A 26,180-nucleotide genomic window follows, 5' to 3' on the forward strand; every position below is an offset into this window, starting at 1 on the left:
GAGTTGCTTAGTATTTAATCACGGTATGTACCCTGCAGCATGGTTATGTGATTGTCACTTTTCCACTTTAGTTTTCCCAGGCTTCTTAGAAAACTTCCAACCTTAAATATTTATTCCCCAAGGGTTACCATATAGAGTGAGGGTCATCTGTTGGGACAGAGTGTTCTTTCTAGCATACTATAATGATTAACTTAAAGTATCTTGAGGTTATTTAATGTCAGCTAGGATGGAAGAAAATCTCACTTTAGCTGTCGGTAGCCCTTCATTCCACCAGAAACAGACACATTGTTCTGTCCCAATTCTAGCAGGAAAAAGGCTGTCGCTTTAGACTCTAGCAGTTATCTGTGCATGTGTGTTCTCATGCCAGAGGTCGACAGTGGGGTCTTTCTCAGGCACTCTTTACCTGAGGTACCAGGAGCCGAATCTCACTTGAACTTAGCTAGTCAGCTTGCTCCAAGGATCCTGTCACTGCCTCCTGAGCACTGGGGTCATAGGCAGGCTGCCAGACCTGCTGGGCATGTTGGTGCTGAGGATCTAAACTCAGGTCTTCACACTTGTACAGCAAGTGATTTACCCAATAAGCCATCTTCTTTCACACCCAGATGCTATTTCTTGGAGATACTTTGTTTTATGCTGGAATTATGACTTTGATTCTATTTTCACACTTTATTTGGAATACAGGGCAACATTTGCTTTAGACTTTTAACTGATAAACATGGTGATAAAAGCACTGAAAATAAGTACAGCCTGAATTTGGAGAGTAAGTGGCTTTCCAATTTTGGGATAGGAGAGAAACAGGTGGGAGACCATCTCCAAAGGAGAAGAGAACACATACTCAGTGAGCCACCAAAGGGTTTGGCTTCCGCTCACTAAGGGCACACAGTGCAGTCCAGGCTAACCATCCATGATCTTTGTCACAGCAAATCAGAGTCTCCAATTGTTCAAAGTAATTGTAGTACAAAAGAGAAAGCTACTCCAGACTGACTTATTAGTCTGTCTGGATGACTGTGAAATGTCCCCCATCCTGAGGTGGCCAAGGTCTTCAGAGTGATTGTTGGAGCAGGGAGCCTTTCATGTGCTCCCAGTTGTGATACAGCGCATAGAGACTGGTGAGTGTCAGTCCTGCCAGGCCACCGCGTGCCATTCCTCGAAGACCACCTGGGGAGAGGAGGAAAACAAACAACCTTTATAGATTTCATGTCCTAGCATCAAGGGGTAGAAAAAATAAAAGTGGGATAAAGTGCAGTAAAATATAAAGCTACCATGGAGAAACTCTTTTAAATACTCTACTCCAAGTAGGAGTAAAGTTTTAAGCCATTACTAAATTCAGGATATAACTTCCCAAATCACACAATACATTTTAGAATTGATGACTTGTTTATACTTTTCATGACTTGTACCTAAGATCCTCAAGACTGATGATGTGCTTTCCAATCCAACCTGTGACCACGGCAATTCCAACACCAGTCATTCCATCTCCTCCTTAGAGTTTACATTGTCACAAGCACCGCCACTGGATCTAAGACTGTAAACAAGCTGAACAGCCTATGTGGAAACTGTATCGTCAGCATTCGGACTCTGGACTGGTCCTTAAATATTTGAGGACTCAAGCAGTAGTGATAAAAATAAGCTTTGAGCCCATACACAGGGACAAACCCCCCCCCCCCGCACCGATGTGTCAATCTTATTAAATTAAGCACTGACCATAAAAGACTAGTTGAGAAAGAAGTCAGGATTAGACTTTTTGAGCTATTTGTATTTGCCAACAAAGTTTTCATGTGAAGAAAAAAAGTTACCAATAAGCATTTAATCTGAAATGCAGAACTAAAGCTCCAGTTGTTTGAAAATAACTCTCAGATCTATTAAGACAAAGTGACTCAGAAGTTTCTTAAAAATAGGAAATGACCCAATCAGTCATGATTATATAACTTTTACATAGTAAAGAGAAGAAACTCCACCAGAATGGGGTTTCCCAACGACACTTAAAGAGACTAAGGCATGGTGCAGCTCCACAATAACTAGATATCACAACTTTCAGGGAGCTTACAGGTGTCTGAGTCATGTCTTAAGAAGATAAAGGTGAGGGGGCTCAGGGGGCTTTAAAGGCACCTGACTTGAATTTGGTTTTCAGAGCCCACATGGTGGGAGAAAACTGACTGCTCTCTGACCTCCACATGTGCCTTGGCACCAAAAAATGGAAATAAAAGGAGCTCAATGACAGTCAACTCTGTATAATTTCAGTGACAAATTGGTTCAGTTAGAATGGCAGAACTAACCCTCTTTCACTGAGCCTACCAGATGGCCTCAGCTGATAGAGGGCTACACCCCTCCAGAGTCTCTGGTCTGAAGGCTATGATAGCTGACCTACTTAGATTGTCAGAGTTCCACTGAAATGCTTTAACTATCCCCCCTAAAGAGAAAGTGCAGACATCTCAAGCTGCTGTCAAATGTGTGGGAGGGATAAAACAAAAGACAAAGTTTCACAAAAATGAAAGTAAATGGGGGAAGGGAGCTGGAAAGATGGTTTATTAACCTGGGTTCAATTTCTGGCACCCACATGGTTCATATACACACATGCAGGTACAATACCCATACACAAAAGTACTTAAAATCATCAAGTAAATGGGAGACATTTCTAAGTTCCCATCTTGTTGTATTTGGATTCTAACACTGAAATTAAATGTACAACCATTCGGTATGGTTTAGAATGTATAAAATTTGAAAAATAACATACTTACCTTGTCAACTTAATCCACTTAGTTTAATAAAGACCAATGTTATGTCTCTAACTAATAAAGAAAAAGCTGTAGAGCTAGACACTAACTTTTATTAGAACAAAATCATATAATGGAAATATACACACAGAAAAATAAAGTTATCTACAAGAATAAAATAGCTAATAGATCTAAATTTGGGTTTAATGAAGGTTCTCTAAGTAGGCAACCAAAATACAATCCTCAAACCCCCCTCAAATCAAGATAAAGCAAAGGTGCTCTTCCCAGTTAGTAGAGAAACAACAGAGGGCAGGTAATGGAAAGTAACTACTTCATATACCAAACATTTAATTTTGTACAAGTTGCCTCCCAACACCCTCAAGGCCTTTTTGACCCAAAAGGTTGTCTATTCACTTAATGCTGGGGTGTAGCTGCCACTGGTCTGTAAAAAACTGCTGTAAATCATTTCTGACAATTGACTATGTGCTCTAAGAACACAGTTTCTGAGTGACCTCTGTGCAAGAGACTCCACATTATTTCTCAAATTTAAAACAACAATCTTCCCTGGGAATGTTCTTAGTTTATTTATTAGGGATTACAAAACGTCAGTGGGACCTAAAAAGCTTTAAGATCTTTGGATACCAATGCACAGTAAGTGTGCCTTAAAAATAGCTGATTTCCCAGAAAGCATTCCTTTTCTAACAAAACCCAAAAGTTTAGTTCAAACCAATAACACTCATTCTTTAAAGCTGGGGGGAAACCTAAGAGGACAGCAAACATAGGTAGCATGCATGAGTCTCACACCCAATCCTAGCTTAAGAGCAAGCAGTCTTTTATCACACACACCAGACCAGGCTGGCCTCAAACTCAAGAGATCTGCCAGTCTATGGCTCCCAAATGCTGGGGTTAAGGCCATACACCGCCACACACAGCTCCCCAAGTTCTAATTTTTAACACTTTAAAATTTGGCTGCTAAAAAATCAAAACAGAACAATAACAAACTAAGGGTCCCCTATTTTAGACTTTCTTAAAACTGAGAAACTATCTCGCTCAGATCAGGAAGTTGGTCAGCAATACACTTGCTAACAACAAAGTAAATAATACCATTGTTCAATGAAGTAAAATAAACATGAAGATTTGTATTTCATTTTTTGCTTCCCATCTTCTGATCACTTCTTACCCAGTTCTTCTGAAGAGACTGGAAAACATGGGTCAGAACACTTAAGTGCCTTGTTTCTGGGATAACAAGAAACTGGTTAACAGCAGAGTTAATTCATTAAAATGTCAATTTATAACAAAGAACAGTAACTCTTTAAGAGGCGGATAGTAAAAATTTTAGGCTCTGAAGGGCAAAGACCATTCATTATATAGGTACTTTAACAGCAATTTAAAATGTGATTATTTTTAAAAAGGTAAACTTTATGTGCATTGGTGTGCAACTCCCCTGAAACTGGAGTTGCAGACAACTCTAAGCTGTCATGTGGGTGCTGGGAATTGAACCTGGGTCCTATGGAAAAACAGCCAGTGCTCTTAATGACTCACTGCTGAGCCATCTCTCCAGCCCTGGTGAAACAGTTTTAGCTGATTCCTGCTTTAGAGGAACAAAATTAATTTACATGCATTTTTTTGGCTTTTGGAAGTTTCATTTAAAATACTCATTTTAAAAACTGGTAAAGAAAGCTGAGGGTATATATAGTTTAGTTGACGAAGTGCTTGCCTCGCAGCAACATCAATAAAACCATGGGTTTCATATCCAATTATCATATACAAGTAATACGGTGGTACATGCCTACAATCTCAGCATTCTAGTAGTTAAAGAAAACCAGCAGTTCAATGCCATCCATCCTTGGTTACACAGGAAGTATTGGGTTAGTCTGGTCCATAGGAGATCTTGCCTTCACTTGCCTCCCACCAGAAATTGGTACAGTGACTAAGGGTGTTGCTCAGTGGAAAAGTCAATGCTTACCATGTACAAGTACTAGGGACAATCTCTAGAACTGAAAAAGTAAATAAAATTGTGGGGCATGCATATAGTATACAGCTCAATGATAATAAACATTTGCATAGTTTTTAAAATAAGTTTATTTTAAATCATATATGTGCACATGCATACCCTCAGTATAGTATCCTAGCCCATGTAGGCTAGAGGTGTCATGTCACCCTGAAGCTAGAATTACAGGCAATTGTAAAACATCCAAGGCAGGTGCTAGGAACTGAACCCAGGCTCTCTGCCACAGTGGTCTTAACTGCTGAGCGCCATTTCTCTTGCCCCATATTGTGTGACTTTCAACAATATCCACATTTGGAATTTTTTCACCTTGTAAAACTGAAAGTATTAAAGAGTAACTCCTCATTTTCTGTCCCTTTACTGTTTTATCTCAATTACTGTGACTATTCTATGTAGGTAACTTATTAAATAGAACCACCCAGTATGTCCTTTTGTGATTGTCTTACCTTAATTAGCACAATGTTCTTAATTAATCCATGCTATTGTCTATGTCAGCATTCCCTTGCTTTTCAAAGGCTTAATAATACAGTTCATTGTGTATCTATTCACCCATTAATAGATACTTGGGTTACTTTACTTTTATTTTTTGAGAATTGTGAATAAATGTTATAAACATGGGTATACTAAACAATATTCAAACACAAATAAAGGTCAGAAAGATACTTCAGCAGGTAGTGTGTTTGCTTCTGAGCCAGACGACTAGAAATCAATTCTCAGGACTCAAATGGTAGAGGGAGAAAAAGCCAATTTCCCGAAGTCATTTTCTGACCTCCTAGTGCTTAGGCATATACACATAGAGAAAATAAATACACAAATCAAAGTCCTAAGAGTTAGATAAAAATTGTCTGGGTAAAGAGAAACCATTAAATCCCGCTAGGACACAGAAGAGGAATATTCACTGAGCAATATATTCTGTAAGATATATCACAATCTTTAATTAAACAATATATTTACTTATGTGGGTGCAGGTGTGCATGTGCCATGGTTTGTGTGTTGGTCAAAGGGGCAACTTTTAGGAGCTAGTTTTCTCCTTCACTATGTATGTCCCAGAGATTCAATTTAGATCACTGGGTTTAGCAGCAAATGCCTTTGCCTACTGAGCCATGTTGTGGCTCTGCTCTGTAATCTTTAAAATGGTAAACTATCACATCCAGATTCAATAGATGAATTCACTATTAATGCATTTCTGTTTGGACAGATTAATTAACAATTTTGACATCTATGCCTCTGAAAGGTACCTTTTTTTATGTGATTGCTTTATTGTGTATGATATACTATTTTGAGTTCTAGTTGTTCATTCATTTAAAATATCAAATTGTACTTTACTCCACACACATAAAGCTTCAAAAGAATTATAGAATTCCTGTCTTCCATGTGTGCAAATAAGAGCAGCTTTGTATATTGAAAATGGATTGGACCTGGAATTTTATGTTTTACATACATAAACAGAGCTCCCAGGGGGTCTGGAGATACAACTCAGTGTAGTTAGTTGCCTAGAATGTATGAAACTTGAGTTCATTCCCTAGTACCCCCATTTCTCTAATCCAATCTTACAACCCCAGCATTATACCTCCCAAAGGCCTGGGATTTCCGGAGCTGGGATTACATGTACGAACCACCACACGAGGCTTTAAATAAATAAAAATAGAAGCTCACACAAAACGCAAGACCAGTGTTACTACTCATGACACAAGGAGCTTGAAGCAAGTAGGAGGAACTTCCTAGTCCAAAGGGAGGAGTGTGGAAGCACCAAGTCACCCACATACGGTCTTCATCTTCTCAAACAAGCTAGAACACCATGCTATTTCCTATTTGTTGGTAACCTTAAACCTAAAAAATGTATCACATTTGCTTTAAGACAAATAGTACATCAAGTGACAAGAATTGCCAATTGTGAAACTGAGCAATGCAATTGTGGAACAGCTGATAATATCTGCTGACCAAAAATCTCAACATCAGTTCACATTAAGTCACTACAACAAGAATTTAATTTCTGATTAAATTCAAGAGGACAGACCGACCACAGGAACAAACTTTGTGTGGCAGAATACATACAGAACTTCAACTTTTTAGATTCAAGGACTCGACACTCGGTGTAAAAACACTTTTAGTGTAGTGTGTAAATTATTATGGAGCTCCTAGAGCAGAAGGAAAAACTTAAGCTAAGCATGGTGACACGGGCCTGAAAATCTAGCACCTGGGAAACAGAGGCTAGAGGACCAGGAGGTCAAGTCTATCTTTAGATACAGACTCAGCTGGGGACCAGCCTTGGCTACAAGAGATACAGTTTCAAAAAGATTGGGGGGGGGGCAGGGTTTCATAATTTTAATCTAGTCTAATGTCTGTGCTATTTTTTCCTAAAGGACGGGAGTTAGATTCCATGAAACACAAGAAAGCATTCAATAATGATCACATTCTACCGTGATAAGAACAGCTAATTTTCCATCAAGAAGCACGCATCTTAGAATGAGCTGGTACTTGAGAAATAAGGCCCAAAAAGCCAAAGAAGTCAAGGAAGAGTGAGTCTGCTCTCTTTGCTAATGTCTTCTGTTAGTCTTAGCTTTCCATAACAATGTCAGTTCATAAAGTAACATTAGTGAAAGGATATTCAAAGTCAGTACTTCAAATTTAGAAAGCGTTAGGGTTATCATTAGTTAATGGTTCTCTTTACCAATGTCAAAACTAAACGTCAGATCTACAGAATTCAAATGCACATTCTAAAGTACCCCTTAATGACCTTTTCCATTACTGTCATTTTAAAGTATCAAATTAAAAAGTTTTTTTTTCCTGAGAAACTGGAAATTGAACCTAGAGTCTCATGAATGATAGGCAAGCATTCTACACATGAGTGATAACCTGATCCCATCTTTATTTTTTGAAATAAAGAAATTGTCCAGGCTGGCCTTGACAATCTTCAGTGTTCTAAGATAGTAGTTGAACAAAAATGGATTACAGTTGGTGTCTTAAGCCCAGCTTAAAAATAGATAAAATTTCACATACCATATGTAATAGGTAAAAGGCTAATTGCCATAATGTTGAAAATTAATTGAAGGCACACCCAGTTTCCCTAGTTGAAGAAAGAGCTTCAGGGAAATTACAATGGTAATAAATAACAGAAGTTGCTCAATCTTATCACCAACTAGGGAAAAACAAAGTGAGACACAAGACACTATTTTTGGCTTACATGTGGGGAGTTCCCGTAAGTCTTGAAGCCAGCCTCGTTCTGTCTCGAAACTAAACCCAATCAATAACAACAAAAACTATCTTTCACCAGTTCACATTCATTTCAAAGCAATGGTAGGGCTGGAGACACGTCTTAATGATTAAGAACATCCTCTTTCAGAGGATGGAGTTAAGATTCCCACCATATACATCAGGCAGCGACAACAACCTGTAACTCCAGCTTTAGGGGCTTTAACACCTAGGGTATCCTCCATGTGCCCATGCAGGCATTAACATAATATACATTAACTAAAAATAAAAATAAAGCTTAATTAAAAATAGGGTAGATAATACTTCAAACTGATAATGGTATGTAAACTCTTCAAAGGTCACTTTGGCAATAGTTATTATCACTTTTAATATGCAGAATTTTTTCTTAAGTAATCTGGCATTCAGCAATTTACCCCGCATGACAGAATGTACTACAGTGTTTAAGGGAGGTCTCAAGAAAGCCACATATAAACAAAAACGAACAGGTGAGAATTTGTAAAACACATTATTTGCTTGGAATAAGAAAGGAAAATAAAAGAGATATGAAAAAAAATTATTTGGGGGGCCGGAGAGATGGCTCAGTGGTTAAGAGCACTGCCTGCTTTTCCAAAGATCCTGAGTTCAATTCCCAGCAACCACATGGTGGCTCACAACCATCTGTAAAAAGATCTGGTGTCCTCTTCTGGCCTGCAGGCATACATGCAGACAGAATACTGAGAATACTGTATACATAATAAATAAATCTAAAAAAAATAATTATTTGGAAAGAGTATGCTAAGAAAAAGGCACATAAAAAATGAAGACTCTTAAATGAGAAGTAAAAGTCAGATGAAAGAATGGTCTACTCTGGAGTCTTCAATGTATCAAGAGATCAAATCAGGTAGAAGAGTGAGCCTCAAGGGCCAGTTTAACGGCTAGGAATTAACCGGACTTCTAAGTCTTATGTCCCACGCTACCGTCTCGCCAGCAAGAACGACGCGGGGCACTTAGGATACTTCTGCAGTAAAGCTTTAATGCCTCTTGAGAGGGAGAGCATCAGCTTCCAAAGTGGAGACCCCGAATGAGGGGAACCCAGCCCTTATAAAGGAAACAGTCCTCGCTTTTGACGTGTCACTCTTGGATTGGTCCACTGCCCATTATCCCAGATGATGCCTCGGGAGTAGGCAGGGACGCAGCGGTAGAGAGTTACCAAGCACGGTAGAGAGTTACCAAGCACGGTAGAGAGTTACCAAGCACGTGCGCTGGGATTAAAGGCTTGTGTTACGTCACCTTGAACTCACAGAGATCTGCCTGTCTCTGCCTCCCAGGCATTGGGACCAAAGGCGTATACTACCATGCCTTGAGGTCACAGAGGTCAATCTGCCTCTGCCGCCCAGGCATCAGGACTAAAGGCGTGTACCGCCACACCTTGGGGTCACAGAGGTCAATCTCTACCTTTGTTCCTAGAAGCAATGGAGAATGTGGTCCGGCCCTCCACAGTCTTATCTTCTAAATGGTATTCCCATTTTACCATAAGCTTGAATGTGCCTATTTTAACTTCCAGAATTAAGTGTTCACCCTTTCTCCCAAGTAGTTTATAATATACCAGACATTAAATTAGAATTTATAAAAACTTTCACAGAGTTCTACTATACAACTCACTCTGCTAAATAAAAGCAATGTCTACAGGAAAGTTGCTCGAATGACCAAGAATCACTGGGAGACATAAAATGAGACAAAACATCACTTTTCTAAAAGGATTCAGTACTATGGGAGTCAAAAACAGTTGACATACTTTATTGAGTTTTCTCTTGCCTTAAAGAGACTATATACATATAAGGTACGGTGCTGAGTGAGCCAGAATATATGCCACTCAAAGTCACACTGTGATGGTTAATTTTTGCTGTCAATTTGACTGATTCTAAGGGCATTGCAGAGGATTAACTGAAGGGGAAAATTCTATCCTGAAGGAAAGTGGCACCATCCCATAGGCAGGGGGCTAGACAAAATAAAAGGGGAAAAGGAGAAAGCCAGTTGTTTGCCACCGTTCCTTTTGTTTCATGGCAAGCTATAACATGAACCGCTCTGCTGCTACAGGTCTTACCAACTCAGGAACATTCAATCCAAATAAACACCCCCTCCTTCACGTTGTTTCTGTCAGACATTTCAGTCAGCAAAGCAAAATTCAACTAATAATACAAAATTTTTACCACGTTACAAGCTAGATTTCTATTTGCTTTGCTTTTTAATAACGTCTCGAGGCAAGCTTGATCTCAAATTCCCTACACAGCTAAAAATGACCTTGAACTTTTGATTCTCCACCTTGAGTGCTTCGATTACACTTGTGAACCACATCCGGTTTTACGCAGCCCTGAAAATTTAACCAAGCACAACTTCATGTATGCTAGGCAAGTACTCTGACAACTAAGTTACACTTCCAGCATAATCCAACCGTCTTTAAATATGTGCCTTTCCCTCACGTCTTCATCAGTTGTGAAGTTTATCGTCTGTCATTTGAGTTGAGGCTAATATCCTAAACCTTAAACAACATTAGTAGTATTCTTTAGTTATTTTGACTTATTTATCTATTTGGGTTTTTTGAGACAAGATTTCTCTGTGTAGCATTGGAGCTTGTCCTGGCACTCACACAGCAGACCAGGCTGGCCTTGAACTCAGAGAGGTCTGCCTTCCCCTGCCTCCCCTGTGCTGGGATTAAAGGCATGCGCCACCACCGCCCGGCTCTACTTTATGCTTTTACCTTCTAACCACATTTCTATCAACCTCCCACAGTATGACTATAATAATTCTTTCATTGATTGTATACTAATGTTTTGCTTGCATGTGAGCACGCACATGACATGTAAGCAGTAACCACAGAGGACTAGCTATGTTACAGATGGCTGTGAGCCACCTTGTGGGAGCTGAGACTCAAACACAGGTCCTTTGGAAGAGCAGTCAAGTGTCAAGTCATCTTTCCAGACCAATTCTAGTAATTCTTTATTCAAACATCTCTCATGACTTTTAACCTAAAAATTTAACCTAAATTTAAACTTCTCACTATGGCTTCCTATGTTCCAAACCTAAAACTCTCTTCCAGACTTGGGTCCCACGCCTTTCTCATGGTTAGGTGACTAAGAGATATATCTGAAATTCAGTAGATTTTTCAGGCCCAGCTCAACTATTACTCCTTCCTTTTTCTAAAAATTTCATTATTACTCCATTCAAGAAACAATGTGGTACAGGGGGGTGGGAGGAGTAATGGGACTTTTGAGTCAGATTAGGATCTGCTTAGCGTACGTCATAAAAGAAAGGCAGCAGGTAAAGCAGGTAAATTATCTTGCCTTAATTTCAACTTGTTTATGGAAAAAGGTACTGTGATCTTACTCTTCTCCGGTTTGTAAGTTAGATGACTTACAAACAGAACCCTTCATTATCTGATGGGGGACAGATGAAGAAAAAGAGGAGATTTAGAAGTGTAATATAACATGGATGTCATAGTTACACAGTATGGCAGTCATAAAAGGACAAATACTGTAGCGTTCCACTACAGGTACAACTACGAGGTAACAAAGGTAGAGCATGACATTGCCAGGAGCTGGGGAGGGACAAATACCGAGCATAGTGTAGCACAGCCAGTAATTCCAGTACTCAGGAGGGTAAGGCAGGATGGTAAGTTCAAGGCCAGTTTACAAGATGAAACCAACAAAGAAACCAATAAAACCCTTAATAACCATAAGGTTAGTGTACTAGGTTGCACTGTAAACAAACACACACACATACACACATTTATATCACACAAAATTTTCTCTGAATATTATAGATAAAAACAAATTTCACTTCTTCATTCAGTACTGCCTACCTGTACATTTATACAACATTCCCGTCATGGTTCCGGCTGCTATTGTGTTGAGGTCATCTTCTGCACCCCGTGTTTTCTCAATGATAACACCAAATGCACTATACAGCAAAGCTACAGCAGAAAGAGAGATCAGTGGTAAAAGTTAACATGGTAATCATAGTAGGTACGCACACCCAAACACATACATCACTGGATCACTGCTTCTAATAGAAAAAAAAAAAAAATCTAAAAACAAAATGTCCCCCCAAAAACATCTGTATCACTGCATTGACCCAGACAAGAACTTTCCATAATACAGAAGACCACAGTGACAGCTATGAATATGCCAGCAATGGTGGTGCACCTTTAATCCCAGCACCAAGAGGCAGAAGTACGTGGATCTCTTGTGTTCAAGGACAGCCTGGGCTACACAGAGAAACCCTGTCTCAAAAGCAAAACAAACAAAAAAGTCAGCAAGACCTACATTCACTGATACATAAAGCTGGCACATATATATAGTAGCACACAACTGACCGATTATGCAAAGATGTAGAATAAATGCTATTTCTAGAAAATATTACTGTAGAGTCCAAGAAAAATATTTCAAAATTTTACTTATACTACCTCAAATAGTTGTTATATTTTTTAATTAAAACACTTATATGTTTCTATTATAGGAAAACAATATAGCCAACAGTGACACATCTTTAATCCTAGCACTTGTGAGGCAGAGGAAGGCAGATCTCCATGAGTTAGAGGCCAGCCTAGTCTACATGCCAAGTCCTAGTCCACCCAGGGCCACACAGTAAAATTCTGTCACCTGCCTCCCCAAATCAACAAAAACCTTGCACACAAGATCAATAAAAGAATTTGAGGTCTGACTTCCACATGCTACAAAATCCTTAAGTTTTACAGTATCTTCATCCAAACCCTTACATGTACTTTACCTACATTTACCAGGCATAATGCATTAGAACACTTTTCTACCATTGTTACACAGGTAGTATACTCCTTTAATATCAGTACTCTAAAGGCAGAAACAGGTAAATCTCTTGAGTTCCAGGCCAGCATCATCAACATAGCAAGGTAGCTAAAACTTAAGAGAGATCCTGGCTCAAAGCAAACCTAGTTATATTTGCCTCTCCAACAATGCATCAAGCACAGCCTTACCCTTTTGCCTGTTGTGCAACTTCTCTATACTTTCATGAAAGCTAGTCTTTCTGTTAAGCATATTCAACTGAAACTGATCATGTAATACGATTGTGACCAGTCATATGACATTACAATTGAAAAACAGTAACCAACAGAATGACCATCTATTCCATCTTGTCTAGGACCGTGGGGTTGCTAAAAACAAGAAAGTTGTAATACAGGCATGGACTGCTGAGTTTACCAAGTATATAAGCAATTACAAAAGAGCAAAGGACCATGACTTGTGTAAGCAGGTATTTCAGGGTTGTAGACATAAGCAGAACATCACAGCTGCCATTTGTCAGAATAAAAAGTGTGAATTTGGCTTTATGGTGTCAAAATGTACTGCTTCCAAATACCATAGTCAAGGTTAGAATCTTACTTGGTTACAATGGAGGCCCTTTTGTATTTTCAACAATTCCGTCTCTTACTTACTCTGCAACAAGTAGGAAGAGCACCGTAAGGTCAGCTTGTCTGTAAACTATAAACCTCAGATAGTAAGGCATATGGGCCACAGGTAATTTTAAGTCACCAGGCTCTGACTAAGCAGCATTAAATTACCCCGCCTGCAACTGAGATTGCTTTCCTTATCCACAAAGGCTTACTGCAGCCCTGCCATTCAGGTCCTGGAATCTACAGGCTTGTAAAAGGAGTGGCGGGCAACTTCCCACCGCCCACCCGGCCACCTTTACCCGAAATAATTATACGGAAACTGTATTTATTTAAACATTGATTGGCCCATTATCTGTAGCCTCTTATTGGCTAACTCTTACATATTGATCTAACCCATTTTTAATAATCTGTGTAGCATCACGAGGTGGTGGTTTACCAAGTAATCCCAATGCCTGGGAGGCAGAGGCATATTGACCTCTATGACTTCAACGGTACTCTAGATTGACCTCTGTGACCTCAAGGTGTGGTAGTACATGCCTTTAATCCCAATGCCTGGTAGACAGAGACAGACAGATCTCTGTGAGTTCAAGGTGTGGTAGCATACACCTTTGAGCCCAGCACTGGGGAGGCAGAGACAGAGGAATCTCTGTGAGTTCAAGGACAGCCTGGTCTACAGAGTTATTCCAGGACAAAGATATATACAGAAAACCTGTCTCAAAAAGCCAAAAGTTAAAAGTAAAAATAAAAAAAAAGAGGTTAAAATAAAGCTACATAAAGATAAAAAATACACAAAAAATCTTGATGCTGTATGCTATTATGCTCCCTTTAAATTGTTTAAATGCTGAAAAAGGAGCAACAGCTGCTAAAAGACTTTTGTTTATAAATACTGCTAAACTAACCCAAGTTAGATATTTTAAAAATACCTTGGCTTCAAAACTAAAGTCAAAAGGTTTACTACTTTGGAGAAAAAATTTTGCTTTTGTTTCCACAAAAAATGAGAGGCTCTGGATTTATTCAAAATTAAAAAAAATCATCTTTAACCAAGGAAGACCTCCAAAAAATCTCCAATAAAAACAGATGGCCCAGATGACAGAGTTCTTCATCCAAACCAGGTTCAAGACTGCTGCCTGAGATGATCAAGACTCACAAGATATTCCAGTCAAAAATTGATTATAACTCTAAATTTTCTTTAGGTCCCCATAAGATCATCAGCGCCCCCAACCAGCAAAAAGTAGCCTAAAATACTACGCCCACATTCCCAACAAATAGACTATGGATATTTTCCTTTGTTTAAAAAAAAAAAAAAAAGAGGGAAATGATGCGGGAAAATTATCTATATCCTGTCAATCATATTTTAATAAAACGCTGATTGGCCAAACAGACAATATAGGCGAAAAAGCCAAACAAAAAATAGGGATGGAACAAAGAGACTAAAAATATTCTAAAAAAACAGGAAGCTCCCCACACTCCTACACAGACTACCAAAGAGACAACATGTAACTTGCCAAGCTAAAAAAGGTACGGAGCCATATGCTAACATAGATAAGGATAATGGGGTAACATAAGTTATAAGAGCTAATAAATAGCCTGACCTAAAGGGCCAATCAGTTTACAATCCTATGGAGTCCTATGTATGATTTTCCTTGGGACTTGCTGGCTTATTGGGGTACATAAAGCCAGCCACCAGGTCAGATATGCTAAATCTTTTCCGGTAAGCCACCACCTTGTGGTGCTACATAGATTATTAAAAATAGGTTAATCAAGATGTGAGAGTTAGCCAGTAACTAACTCTCTAGAGATAATGGGCCAGACAATGTTTAAATAAATACAATTTACATGTTGTTATTTCTCGGGTTACGCTAGCCATGCGGGAGCCGGATGAGGCAAAAAGCAGGCCTGCCCGCAGCCCCTCACTACACAGGCTATTAGGAAACAAAGCAAAAGGTCTGTGCAGATCTGTCACGTCTCACTGCAGGACTTCGAGCCTTTCTCAGCAGGTACAACCCTATGCCTTGGGCATCATTCAGTTTAAAACAGGGTTTTACTTAGCACACTATTTAGACAAATAAAGCAAATAAAATAAATCTTTTCACAGATGATAGCTGCAATAATTACCAGAGTGGATTTAAATATTAATTGTTGAGCCTAGAACCAAAATTTTGGTTGGTCAAATTGCTCATGATAACTACACATTCTTTCTTAGCAGTGGTGAAGTGTTTGCCTAGCATGCATGGAGCCCTGGGTTTATTCCCAGGTGTACACCTGTAATTTCAGAATTTGGAAGGTGGGACCAGGAGGATCAGAACCAAGTTTATCCTCAACTATATAACAAGCTTAAGACTTGTTATATAGACAAGTTTCAGACTCAGCCACATGATACCTTGTCTTAAAACAAAAGATTCATTGAACAAGATTTATACTTAACCGGAAAGGTGGTACAGCACGCCTTTAATCCCAGCACTTGGGAGGCAGAGGCAGGCAGATCACTGTGAGTTCGAGACCAGCCTGGTCTACAAGAGCTAGCTCCAGGACAGGCTCTAGAACTACAGCAAAACCCTGTCTGAAAAAAAAAAAAAAAAAAAAAAAAAAAAAAGATTTATACTTACCCAGGGAACCTAGAGTATTAGCCCAAAGTGCCCCTTGTCTAGTCACCATATTCAAAATCCTACCAAGGAAGAACAAGAAAAAAATGTATTTAGGATCATTATCATTATTTTGCTAGTAATTTTATAAGTCATAAAAGTAACTACTTAAAACACCTAGACCCAAGTCTCAATGTTTTTGTGACGTTAAGGTACATATTAATATTACCTAAGATTTTAATAAAAATAGTTGTTTACAGAAATGAGGGTTATAATAAAAAAAATTTCCAACCCCCTGGACAATGACTAAAGGAAAGTCCTGTAAGTAAAGATATAAAAGGATTTTACAAACTGATCTATGTAAAACTAAACTGTCACTGAAACTGTGACAAGGGTTTGATTTTCTTTTGGGAAAGAGAATACATTTTCAGAATATCAAGTAGAATCAATGGAAAGGACAGGAGTGTATACAATGCAAAGCCGACTGAAGAGAGGGAACGGCTTTATTACCAGAATACATGGAGAAAAGTATTGTCTGCTCCCGCACTAGAACTAAGCAGTCAAAATGAATGCTTAGCACACTTTCAAGGAAGCACAGTTGCATCTTACACCAGAGTCACAGCCACCAGAACAGTGATGCAGCAACCAGGTGAAGACCACATTACTCTCCCAGCAGTGTAACACCGTCACAGGAACGTGTCTGCGATGGCTGACTACTACTGGAAATGACAGACTATAACCACAAACAGTAGGAACGCAAAGATCCATAGTAATGAAAATGTGTTTGCTTTCAAAATGTTATTTAGAAAGCTAGTAATGGCTATGGAGAAATTTATTTTCTAATTAGCTATATATTTATTAACACATTATAAGTTTAGTACATAAACTATAGCAAGCTTAGAAACTATTAATCTTCATTATTACACTGGTACATTTCCATTTAGTGAGTCTTTACCTAGTTCTCACTTCTATCATTTCTCCACAACTCTGCAAGGCAGAAAGTAGAGAAGTTTACTCAAAAATCACAAAATACTAAGTCATTAAACTAGGATTCTGAAGCTATAAAAAATGTGTTTGGCTATAAATTTTACCTTTTTTCTATTATTAAATGCTATTTTCCAATATGGGAAGACGAGAAAGATTATATTGCTATTGTTTTCAAAATTGAAGAACAATATTTTTTTTTCTAAGAGATTTCTTACTTCTAAATTCATATTTAACATTGGTTGGGGATTTGTTTCAAAACAAGAGAAACATGGGTATGGCTGGCCATGGCTGATGGTTGTTGTAGAAGAGCTAGGGTTCACAGGTATCTATTACACTATTTTGGCTTGTTAATACAGGGATTTAAGCAGTGACAGGAACCAGGCCTTTAAGGTTTCCTAGGTCTAACTCCAGCATGCCTGCTGCCATCTTCTGGCAGAGCATTACACTTGCAAGTCAGAGCTCCTAGTGCTCAATAATGGGCAGCGGAAGCTGGCTCAAGGGATATAACAGGAACAGTTCCTGAGAAGAGACACCTTAGGGCTTACCTCTGGCCTTCACATGCACCTACCCCCATCCACATGGACACACGTGGATACACGTGTACACAGACACACACACGACCTTGAAGCTCTAGAAATTTTACTTAAGAGTTTCAGAATTACAGCATGTCAACAAGGAGCTAATAAAGTTAGGTATGGCTTTAATTTCATCAAGAATTCTACTGCTATAGCCCCCCCGTCCCTGATCAAACTTCCCAATTAGCAACTCAACGATTTAAAAAGCATGCCATACAAGTTTGGAGAACAGAACACACTGGTCAAGAAATCAGGTTTGGGGTAGTCCAGCTGAATGAAGACACCATCTCAAAATTCACTCTTCTGAAAAGCACACAGAAATCTGGTTTCTTATATTTTAGAAAGATAAAACCAAACCAACTATAAAAGGCGGGGGGATGTTAATTCTCTAAGCATTTTATTTTATTTTTTAAAGATTTATTTATTTATTATGTATACAGCATTCTGCCTGCATGTATGCCTGCACACCAGAGCCACCATGTGGCTGCTGGGAATTGAACTCAGGACCTCTGGAAGAGTAGCCAGTGCTCTTAACTTCTGAGCCATCTCTCCAGCCCTCTCTAAGCATTTTATTTACAGGGGGTGGTAACCACCAAACAACAAAGCAGAAGCTAATATGCAAACATCAATTCATCAAAAGATTTCACAGACTTACTGTACATTTCTTGGTTTGGACCAGGCCATGCTCTGGGTTTCCTTCAATCCTAGCCGAAGACCATTCATTGCCCCAAATGCAGCCCCTGGTGGTGAATCATCAGAACAATTCAGCCCAAAGGGGGAAAAAAAAAGGCTTTATGTTTCTGGTTTGTTTTTATACAATAAAAAATGATACATGTTTTAAGTTGAAAACAATATTCTAGTTATTTTTCACATTAAGGACCATTAACTACTTGGATATAAGGACATAAAAAAATATACTACCCACCTGTCATGCAACATCCTCCAATGGTAAAGAAAGCTAGCTCAAATCTGCCTCGGGTTTTGTTAGCGCCAGTTGGCAAAATGAACTCATCAGTATCCTGAAGGATAAAAAGGAAAATCAAGATGAGTGCTCCCTGAAGACAGCACTTGGACAGCTATTGTAGTCATTTGTAGTCATTTGTATTCTAAGAAAGCTTGCCTGAGGATCAGAAAAGTAAAACAATCACACTGGCCAGCACAGACCAGGCAGTGGTGCACAACCTTAATCCAGAACTAGAGAAAAATATAAGACTGGAGGAAACAGATCTCAGTCTCATTCTGAGATTCCTGGAGGCAAGGATCGCCATTTTTGGACTGAAGTTGAGATTAAAAGGCCCTGGCTGGCTGTTTTGTTTTTCTGGTCTTTGAATTAAACCCCAACATCTGTCTGAGTTTTTATGAATCATGCTTCAAACTGTAACTTTCTTCCTCCTTTTCTCTTTCAGATTTAGGCAGTCTCATTATGTAGCCTAGGCTGGCCTGAAACTTACAATTATCCACCTCAGCCTCCCAAATGCTTGAATTACAGGTGTCTTCTACATTTCAAAAATAGTTTTAAAATAAGTAAACAATCAAATTAATGCAAACTCAGCTATCATATTCAAACAAAACAAAAACTATCTGCACTAATAGCCAGTCCATAAATCCACATGGTGGCTCACAACAATCCATGAGATCCGGTGCCCTCATTTGGCATGCAGGCAGAACACCGTATACACAGAGTTACACTACTGAAAGAATAGATGGGGTAAATGAAAGTTCAGAATAAGAATTCCACCAAAGAATTCAGTGTGTTATGCTCATGCCACTTTTATTAGCCTTTTCTAGAGGAATGGAATTTATAGAATGAATCTATGTTCATTAAAGAGAATTTATAGAAAGTCTTATAGGCTGTGGTCCAGCTAATCCAACAATGGCTGTCTACCAACAGAAGGTCCAAAGTAGGCTCTAATACCAGTGAAGGAATGACCTTAACATGAGAGCAAGAGCAAGCAGACAAAGAGCAAGAAGTGGTGCGGGAGAATTATCTGTATTCTGTCAATCATATTTTAATAAAACGCTGATTGGCCAGGCAGGCAGTATAGGTAGGAAAGCCAGACAGGAAGTAGAGGTGGAGAAAAGAGACTGGGAGTATTCTAGGAAGCTCCCTCTGCCATTCCTGCACAGACCACTGAAGAGGCAACATGGAAGCTGTCACACTGAGAAAGGTACTGAGCCCATGTGGCTAACATAGATAAGGATAATGAGGTAATATATGTTATAAGAGTTAACAAGAAGCCTGACCTAATGGGCCAATCAGTTTATAACCGTATGGAGTCTTGTGTGTGATTTTCTTTGGGCTTGCTGGCTGTGGGGTACTGGACGGGACAGAAACCCCACCAAGCCGGCCCTCATGTTACAAAGAAGCTTCTTTCTTCCATGTCCTTAACATAGGGATATATATTTCTTTGATTAACCATAGAACTGTAGAACTTCTTTCTGGCAAAAGCATACAAAGTCAGAATGTACACAAATTCAGCATGCACCTCTACCCCAAATCCTTATTTGGGAGGTGCTACTCCAGTACTAGCAAAAAAGAGCTACTATACCTTTCCCTGTTAGATTTATTTTATGTTTGAGTGTTTCATCTGCATGAATGTATGTGATGCACACGCATGTCTGGTGCTCAAGGACAACAGAAGACAGCATTGGATCCCCTGAAACTAGAGCTAGGGATGATTCTGAGACACCATGTGGATGCTGGGAAGGGAAACCAAGCATATACCAGTTAGTACTCTTTAAAGGATGAGCCATCTCTTTAGTCCCCAAACACATCATTTTTTAAAAACCCAAAAGTTTTTAGGAAGCAAATTGTGAAACCAATACACTTTTATGAACAACTTACGTCTGCCAAGCTTCTTGTGATTTCAATGAAAAGGGCCCCATAAAACTGAAATAAGCCCCTAACTAAAGGCTTTCTTTTCTAAGAGCTGCCTTGGTCATGTTTGTCTTTCAAAGCAATAAAAAGTAATTAAGAATCTTCCCATGTAAAAATGGTTAAAATAATAGTGATGAATAGAGCACAGTGTACAATGTACCACTGTGAACACAAAGAGATCACTAACAACTAACAAGTAGCACTTCTACTTCTTTCCTAGCCCCATGGCAAACACTGAATTTTGATAAATGCATTTCTGATTAGAAAAGTGGCTCTGTTTGGGTTCTCATTCCTGGCTTGTGTATACACACCCTTAGCAAAAAAGCTGTACAAATATGTGCATGTATTCACACCATGACAATAAAAAAAATTCTATTTGATAGTTTTAGCAGATGTTTCCTGACTTTTCAACTTACGACTTAATTTTAAATTACTCCCAATGCCTTCTACTTAGAAATGTTTACTTGACCAGAAAAGGTAAATAATTACCCTTTCAATTCGAAAATAGACAACTAATTAAAAATTGGAAATAAAAAGGACAAACAAGAGCACCAGCCTACTTTTCAGGAATATCAACCATAAACACTACAAAGGTTGGAGACAAGTGTACAGCAATTCACATACAAAGAAGGCTGCAAGTATGCCAAGACACTGCACAGGGAAAATATTCGGAGATGTTCTTAAGTTTGTACTGCTATACTCTAGGACATGATGATACTAAAACTAAGCACTAGTATTGTGAATACAGAAGAAAAATAAAGTTGGGAACAGGTACTGTACCTGAAAGCTACAAGGCAGAGATTATGTGAAAGCTTTATAATTTCAATCTGACAACACCATGGATATTGAAAATAATTAAATTTTGTTCTTACATCAGGTATTCATCAGTTTCAGAAATATTTGTTACTTTTAAGGTAAATTAAAAAAATAATCTCAATGTGCATCTAAGAATGACAACAAAAAGTAACGAGTAAGAGAAACTATAAATAATGTCTTGTGTAAAGGTGGTTATACTATTTTTCACACTGTTAGAAAATATCAGACCTTTCCAAAGCAGTTCTATCTTTTGCTTCTTTCTTTTCTGAGACAGGGAGATTCTCAAGACTCTAAAGCTCGGCCAGAAATAGTGGGATACACCTTTAACCCCAGAACTCAGGAGGCAGAAGCAGAATTGCTTTTGAGTTTAAGGTCCTCTTGGTCTACATTGTGAGCTCTAGACAGTCAAAGCTACAAAATGAGACCCTGCCTTGATCTCTCTCCACCCGGAAAACTCAAGCTCATCACTCTCAAAATTGCTATGCAGTCAAGGATAGCCTGGATCCTCCTGCCTACACATGCTGGGTGCTCAGATTACAGGTGTGCACCACCACGCCTGCTTTAACACCTGTATCTTTTAACATTCCTACTAGCTAACTGGCTAGTTTCCCAATCTTCTTACCAATATTTGTATTTTTTGATATATGTGAAATGGCATCTCATTTGTGATTACATTTAATGTGACTGGACATTTGTATGGTTTCATAAAAACACCTATTCCAATCCAATGCAATTTTATAACTCATTTCTTTTATCTTAAATATTAAGAATTTTAAGTCCCCTATTAAGTGCTCTACAAATTATTTTCTCCCAGTTTCCAGGCTACCCTGTCACTTTTTTTTTTCTTCTGTTTTTTCCATTCTTTTTCTTTTTACTTATCTACAAGTAGCCCTCACTGCCCTGGAACACTTTATACTAAATGAAAAGGAACTATTTTCCTAATTCTATTTTTGGAGTGTTCATTGCTACTGTATAGAATCAGGACTAATTTATGTTATAGGGCTCACATTCTACAACTATGCTAAATTCATTTATTAATTTTAATAGATTTTCTTGTTTATCTTCAAATTACTGTAGTTAAGAATCTTGCATTATTTGCAAACAGTTTTGATTCTTTCTCAGTCTAGATAACATTTCTTTCCTTTTGGGTTTTTCCAGATAGGGTATCTCTGTGCAGTCCTGCATGTCCTAGAATGTACTCTATGGACCAAGTTTGCCTTGAACTCAAGAGATCCACTTACTTCTTACTTTCCAGTGCTTAGACTAAAGACATACACCACCACTTCGTGGCTCCCCCCCCCCTTTTAAAAGACAAGGTCTTATTATATAAGTAGCTTCAAACTGAGCTCTGCCTGACTCCCAAGTACTGAAATTAAAGGCACACACAGCAAGCCTGCAGAATCCACTTCTTTTGTTGCGCTGGTTAGACAATTCTGAAGGTAAGTAAAGACAGTAAACATGCCTGTATTGTTCCTGATCCTGAGAAGTAAAGAGAGTGGACATACTTGTATTGTTCCTCATCTCCTGACCTTGAAGAATTTATCCAGTCTTTTTTTTTTTTAAAAAATATACTAAGTATGACATTACATTAGATATTCTGTAGATGCCATTTAACAGGAAATACTATACAATATTTATTTTTAGATGTTAAATTAACTTCATTTCCTCGAAAGATCCAAACACTGGATTTTCAACTTTTGGTAATTAGTTCAAGACCTTGATACTTCAAATTAAACTTTAAAAACAAAGATTACACTGGGCGGCAGTGCACACCTTTAGTCCCAGAATTCAGGAGGCAGAGGCAGATGAGATCTCTGAGTTCAAGGGTGGTTTCTATTGTAGAATAATCTTTTCATACACTGTGAAGATGTGTCACGCTGGTTGGTTTAATAAAGAGCTGAACAGCCAATAGCTGGGCAGGATTTTCAGTCACAGAGGATGCTGGGAAGAAGGGTAGAGTCACGAAGAGATGCAGAAAAAGCATAACATGTAGGAGATGAAGTAATAAGCCATGAGCCGCACGGCCACACATAAAGTAATAGAAATGGACTAATTTAAGTTAAAAGAACATGTTAGAAACAAGCCTAAGCTATTGGCCAAGCTTCCATAACTAATAATCTCTGTGTGGTTATTTGGGAGTTGGCTGGTGAGACAGAGAAAGACTCCCTACAAGCTTCCTCTACAGAGTGATTTTCAGGACAACTAGGGTTACACAGAGAATCCTTGTCTCAAAAAAACCAAAATGAAAAAAAACAAAAAACAAAGATTACTTTAACTGTGATTCTTTTCACTACACAAAACAAACACCTTAGAAGAAGCACCAATGTTTTCAGGAAGAAGCACAAGACAAACCCGAGTCTGTGCTGAGGAGGAGTGCATGGAGACTGGAAGATCAGCCCTCCAGAAGTACCTCCCACTTGTCAGCACTAAGTGTGACCTTCGTGGTAGAGTAGGTCACCAAATCAAACCAGTAAAACCTCTATCTTACCTGAACAAGATAGCGTGGATCCACATTTAAATACGGAGACAGGGGGTTCATACCAGTCACTAGAGAAAAAACAAAATGTCATATTACACAAAATTCCTTAAACTATTTCCTATAGGATTGATTCAGCTGATCGTTACATTTCTTGAAATTCAATAAAAGTGAAAATATCTTGAGGAACTACGCTCTGCACTGATGCCCTACACTTTCCTAAGGTATTGGCGCTGACAGGTCAAATCATGACACTCCCAGAAAATTAGCTTAGGCTGTTATGTTTTGGTTTATTTATTTTTTTTTTTAAAAAAAATTTACTCATTTCCTTACGAGTTTGTGTGTCTCTGTGTGTGCTGGTGTGCATATGGTCCCACTGGAGTCCCTTCCTTCTACCAGTCTGCTTCTAGGGATCCAACTCACGTCATCAGGCTTGGGAGAAAGTACCCATACCCACTTGCTCTCCCAGACCATGAATAAAAGTAGTTTAACTAGCAAGACGATCAAGCACATTGCAAAAGAGTTATCAGTCTCTCAGGGAAACAGTGGTAGGGCTGGTGTTTTTGATTGTGGGTAAGTACATCAAGGCAGCTCCTTCAGATCACACTACTGACAATTCTGCTTGTAGTTACCACAGGGAGGAAGCTTATGGAAAAGAAAATACAAACTTTCAGAGGGTTAAATTAAACTTTAACTCTACCAACTTTGGGGGGGAAAGTAGCAAGAAAAATTAATTTTCAGATTTAAAAATCTAGTATTTGAGTTCTTCTGTATCTCAGTTGATTGCTCTCAAATGTAAGCACTCACCATGACGGCCACCAAGTCGAAGTCCTGTCACCTCAGTCTTTCCATTGTTACACTAACATCCTAGTGCAAGCATCACATCTCACTCTTACCGACAACTTCTCAACTTACTTTCTCTTACCCTCTCAACTCACTCTGTAGCCCTAGGAAATCAGCCCTAATAGCTTCCATCCACACTTTGGATCAAATGCAATCCCCTTACCCCCGTTTCTAAGCACTTCTATTTACTGCTGTTTCCTGCCTCTCCGCTTTTACAATCTATCACTTTACTCCCTTGTAAAGCTAAAGACACATGGACCCAACATGGGTTCAAGTAACCCATCAACTTTGTCCCATCTCTCAAACATTTGTTGCTAAATTCAGGTCATAGCTCAAATGTCAACTCCCAAGTTGTTTTCTTGATCTCAAATAGCCTCCTCCTCCCACCATCATCTCAGGGTCCTATTTCCTTCATAACATCTATCACTAACGGCCATCTTTTTATGTTATTTGGCTCACCTCAGCAGTATTTATGCACACATTAAAAAAAAGCAGCAATTACTTTGTCACATTAAGCAGTGCCCTTCACTCTACACAGAGAAAACCTAAGATGCACACCAATTGCGTTCTGGACTCAGTGTAGACAGTAGACATTAGGGACAAAGGGTTTTCTTTATGTTCTTAAGTATAAAGGATTTTGAGAAATAGTACAAGGATTAGCAAGAAGAAACACCCACTTTAACAAAAGGCTATTCACAACTCCCTGTTATCTTCAAGCCCAACTTTCATATATTCAGCTCAATTTCTAAAATTACCAAACCTTAAAAGCCTGAAATATGTACTTATTGGAATGAGGCGGTCCAGCAGGCAGGATATCCATGCTTCTGTATCTTTTCATTTGCTTTCTTCCCTTGAAAAATTTGGTTAGCTTCTTTCTTGTTTATAAATCTCCTAAAGTCTAGCTCATTTCCCAGCTCCTTCTGGTTCCCTGGATTGTCTCAAAAAAAGAGGGTTTTCGCCTAACCGCGTGATTTAGAATTTAGAAATATTTAGAGACCATGCTAAAAAAAATTAACTATGGGCTTGTTATATGAAATGTGTTCATTTCCAGAACTAGGGTCAAGCACACAGGAAAGCGTGCGACGAGAGAAAAGAAGGGACAAGGGTGTTAAAGGAAGACATTTTGTGTGTCCTTCCGAAACTAGGCCAATAAACGAGTTTCGGGTGATTCATGCCACCCCCAACCCCCAAATTCGCTCAGTCTTGAAACCCCATCCCTGGCGGTGAACCCTGTGAACGCAAGCAGGGAAAGCGACAAGGATCCGGGCAAATTTCTAGTTGTCCCAGGACACCGTCAGAGGGTAGTAAAGGCAGGCCTGATACTTACGCGGAACGCCGGCCAAATCAGCGTGCGAGTAACCCGCTCCTCCCGCTCCGAAGAAGCCGGCCAACCCGCCGGTGGTTTTGTTGCCACTTCCCCCGCCACCCTCCATGACGTCGCGGCAAACTGCGGTGGGCTTCCCACCACCACCACCACCACCTCAGGCCGGGGTTGTGTGCTCGGCCGTGGTCCCCACAGCAACAGCGGGAAGACCCGCGTTGCTACTGCCACCTTCACACGCTGACCTTCCGGGCGCCGGCTCCCGTGAAGCACCACGTTTCCGCTTTGCGGCCGTGTACGACCCGGAAGTCCGGCGCGCGGGAGGGACTACTGCTTTCCGGTGGTAGGAAAGTGAGACGGAGCCCT

At 39.2% G+C, this 26,180-nt stretch overlaps 1 protein-coding gene and 1 non-coding gene across 2 annotated transcripts; both read right to left on the reverse strand.

Moving 5' to 3' along the window:
• Nucleotides 1-646: 646 nt before the first annotated feature.
• On the reverse strand, nt 647-26,077 carry LOC125391808 (mitochondrial import inner membrane translocase subunit Tim23). Its single transcript, XM_087906228.1, has 7 exons — nt 25,821-26,077; nt 23,663-23,721; nt 18,406-18,499; nt 18,136-18,220; nt 15,943-16,001; nt 11,774-11,884; nt 647-1,158 (listed from the first exon to the last, which is right to left on the reverse strand). The coding sequence occupies exons 1-7, from the start codon at nt 25,924-25,926 to the stop codon at nt 1,043-1,045; spliced, it is 630 nt and encodes a 209-aa protein (XP_087762354.1). The 5' UTR covers nt 25,927-26,077; the 3' UTR covers nt 647-1,042.
• Nucleotides 16,449-16,642, reverse strand: LOC125391987 (small nucleolar RNA SNORA74). The gene has a single exon (XR_007229348.3). It is a non-coding gene; the product is annotated as a small nucleolar RNA SNORA74 (small nucleolar RNA).
• Nucleotides 26,078-26,180: the final 103 nt, after the last annotated feature.

This window comes from Myodes glareolus, chromosome 5, assembly GCF_982192425.1.
Source record: "Myodes glareolus chromosome 5, mMyoGla1.1, whole genome shotgun sequence".
NCBI classification, from domain to species: domain Eukaryota; kingdom Metazoa; phylum Chordata; class Mammalia; order Rodentia; family Cricetidae; genus Myodes; species Myodes glareolus.

Bases quoted from the DNA above. Each gene is read 5' to 3' on its own strand.
- LOC125391808 (XM_087906228.1), bottom strand. From the start codon at position 25,926: ATGGAGGGTGGCGGGGGAAGTGGCAACAAAACCACCGGCGGGTTGGCC. The intron at 18,500-23,662 runs GTAAGATAGAGG...TTTATCCTTCAG, and splicing joins ATCCACGCTATCTTGTTCAG to GATACTGATGAGTTCATTTT. The intron at 11,885-15,942 runs GTAAGTATAAAT...TTTCTGCTGTAG, and splicing joins TAATACTCTAGGTTCCCTGG to CTTTGCTGTATAGTGCATTT.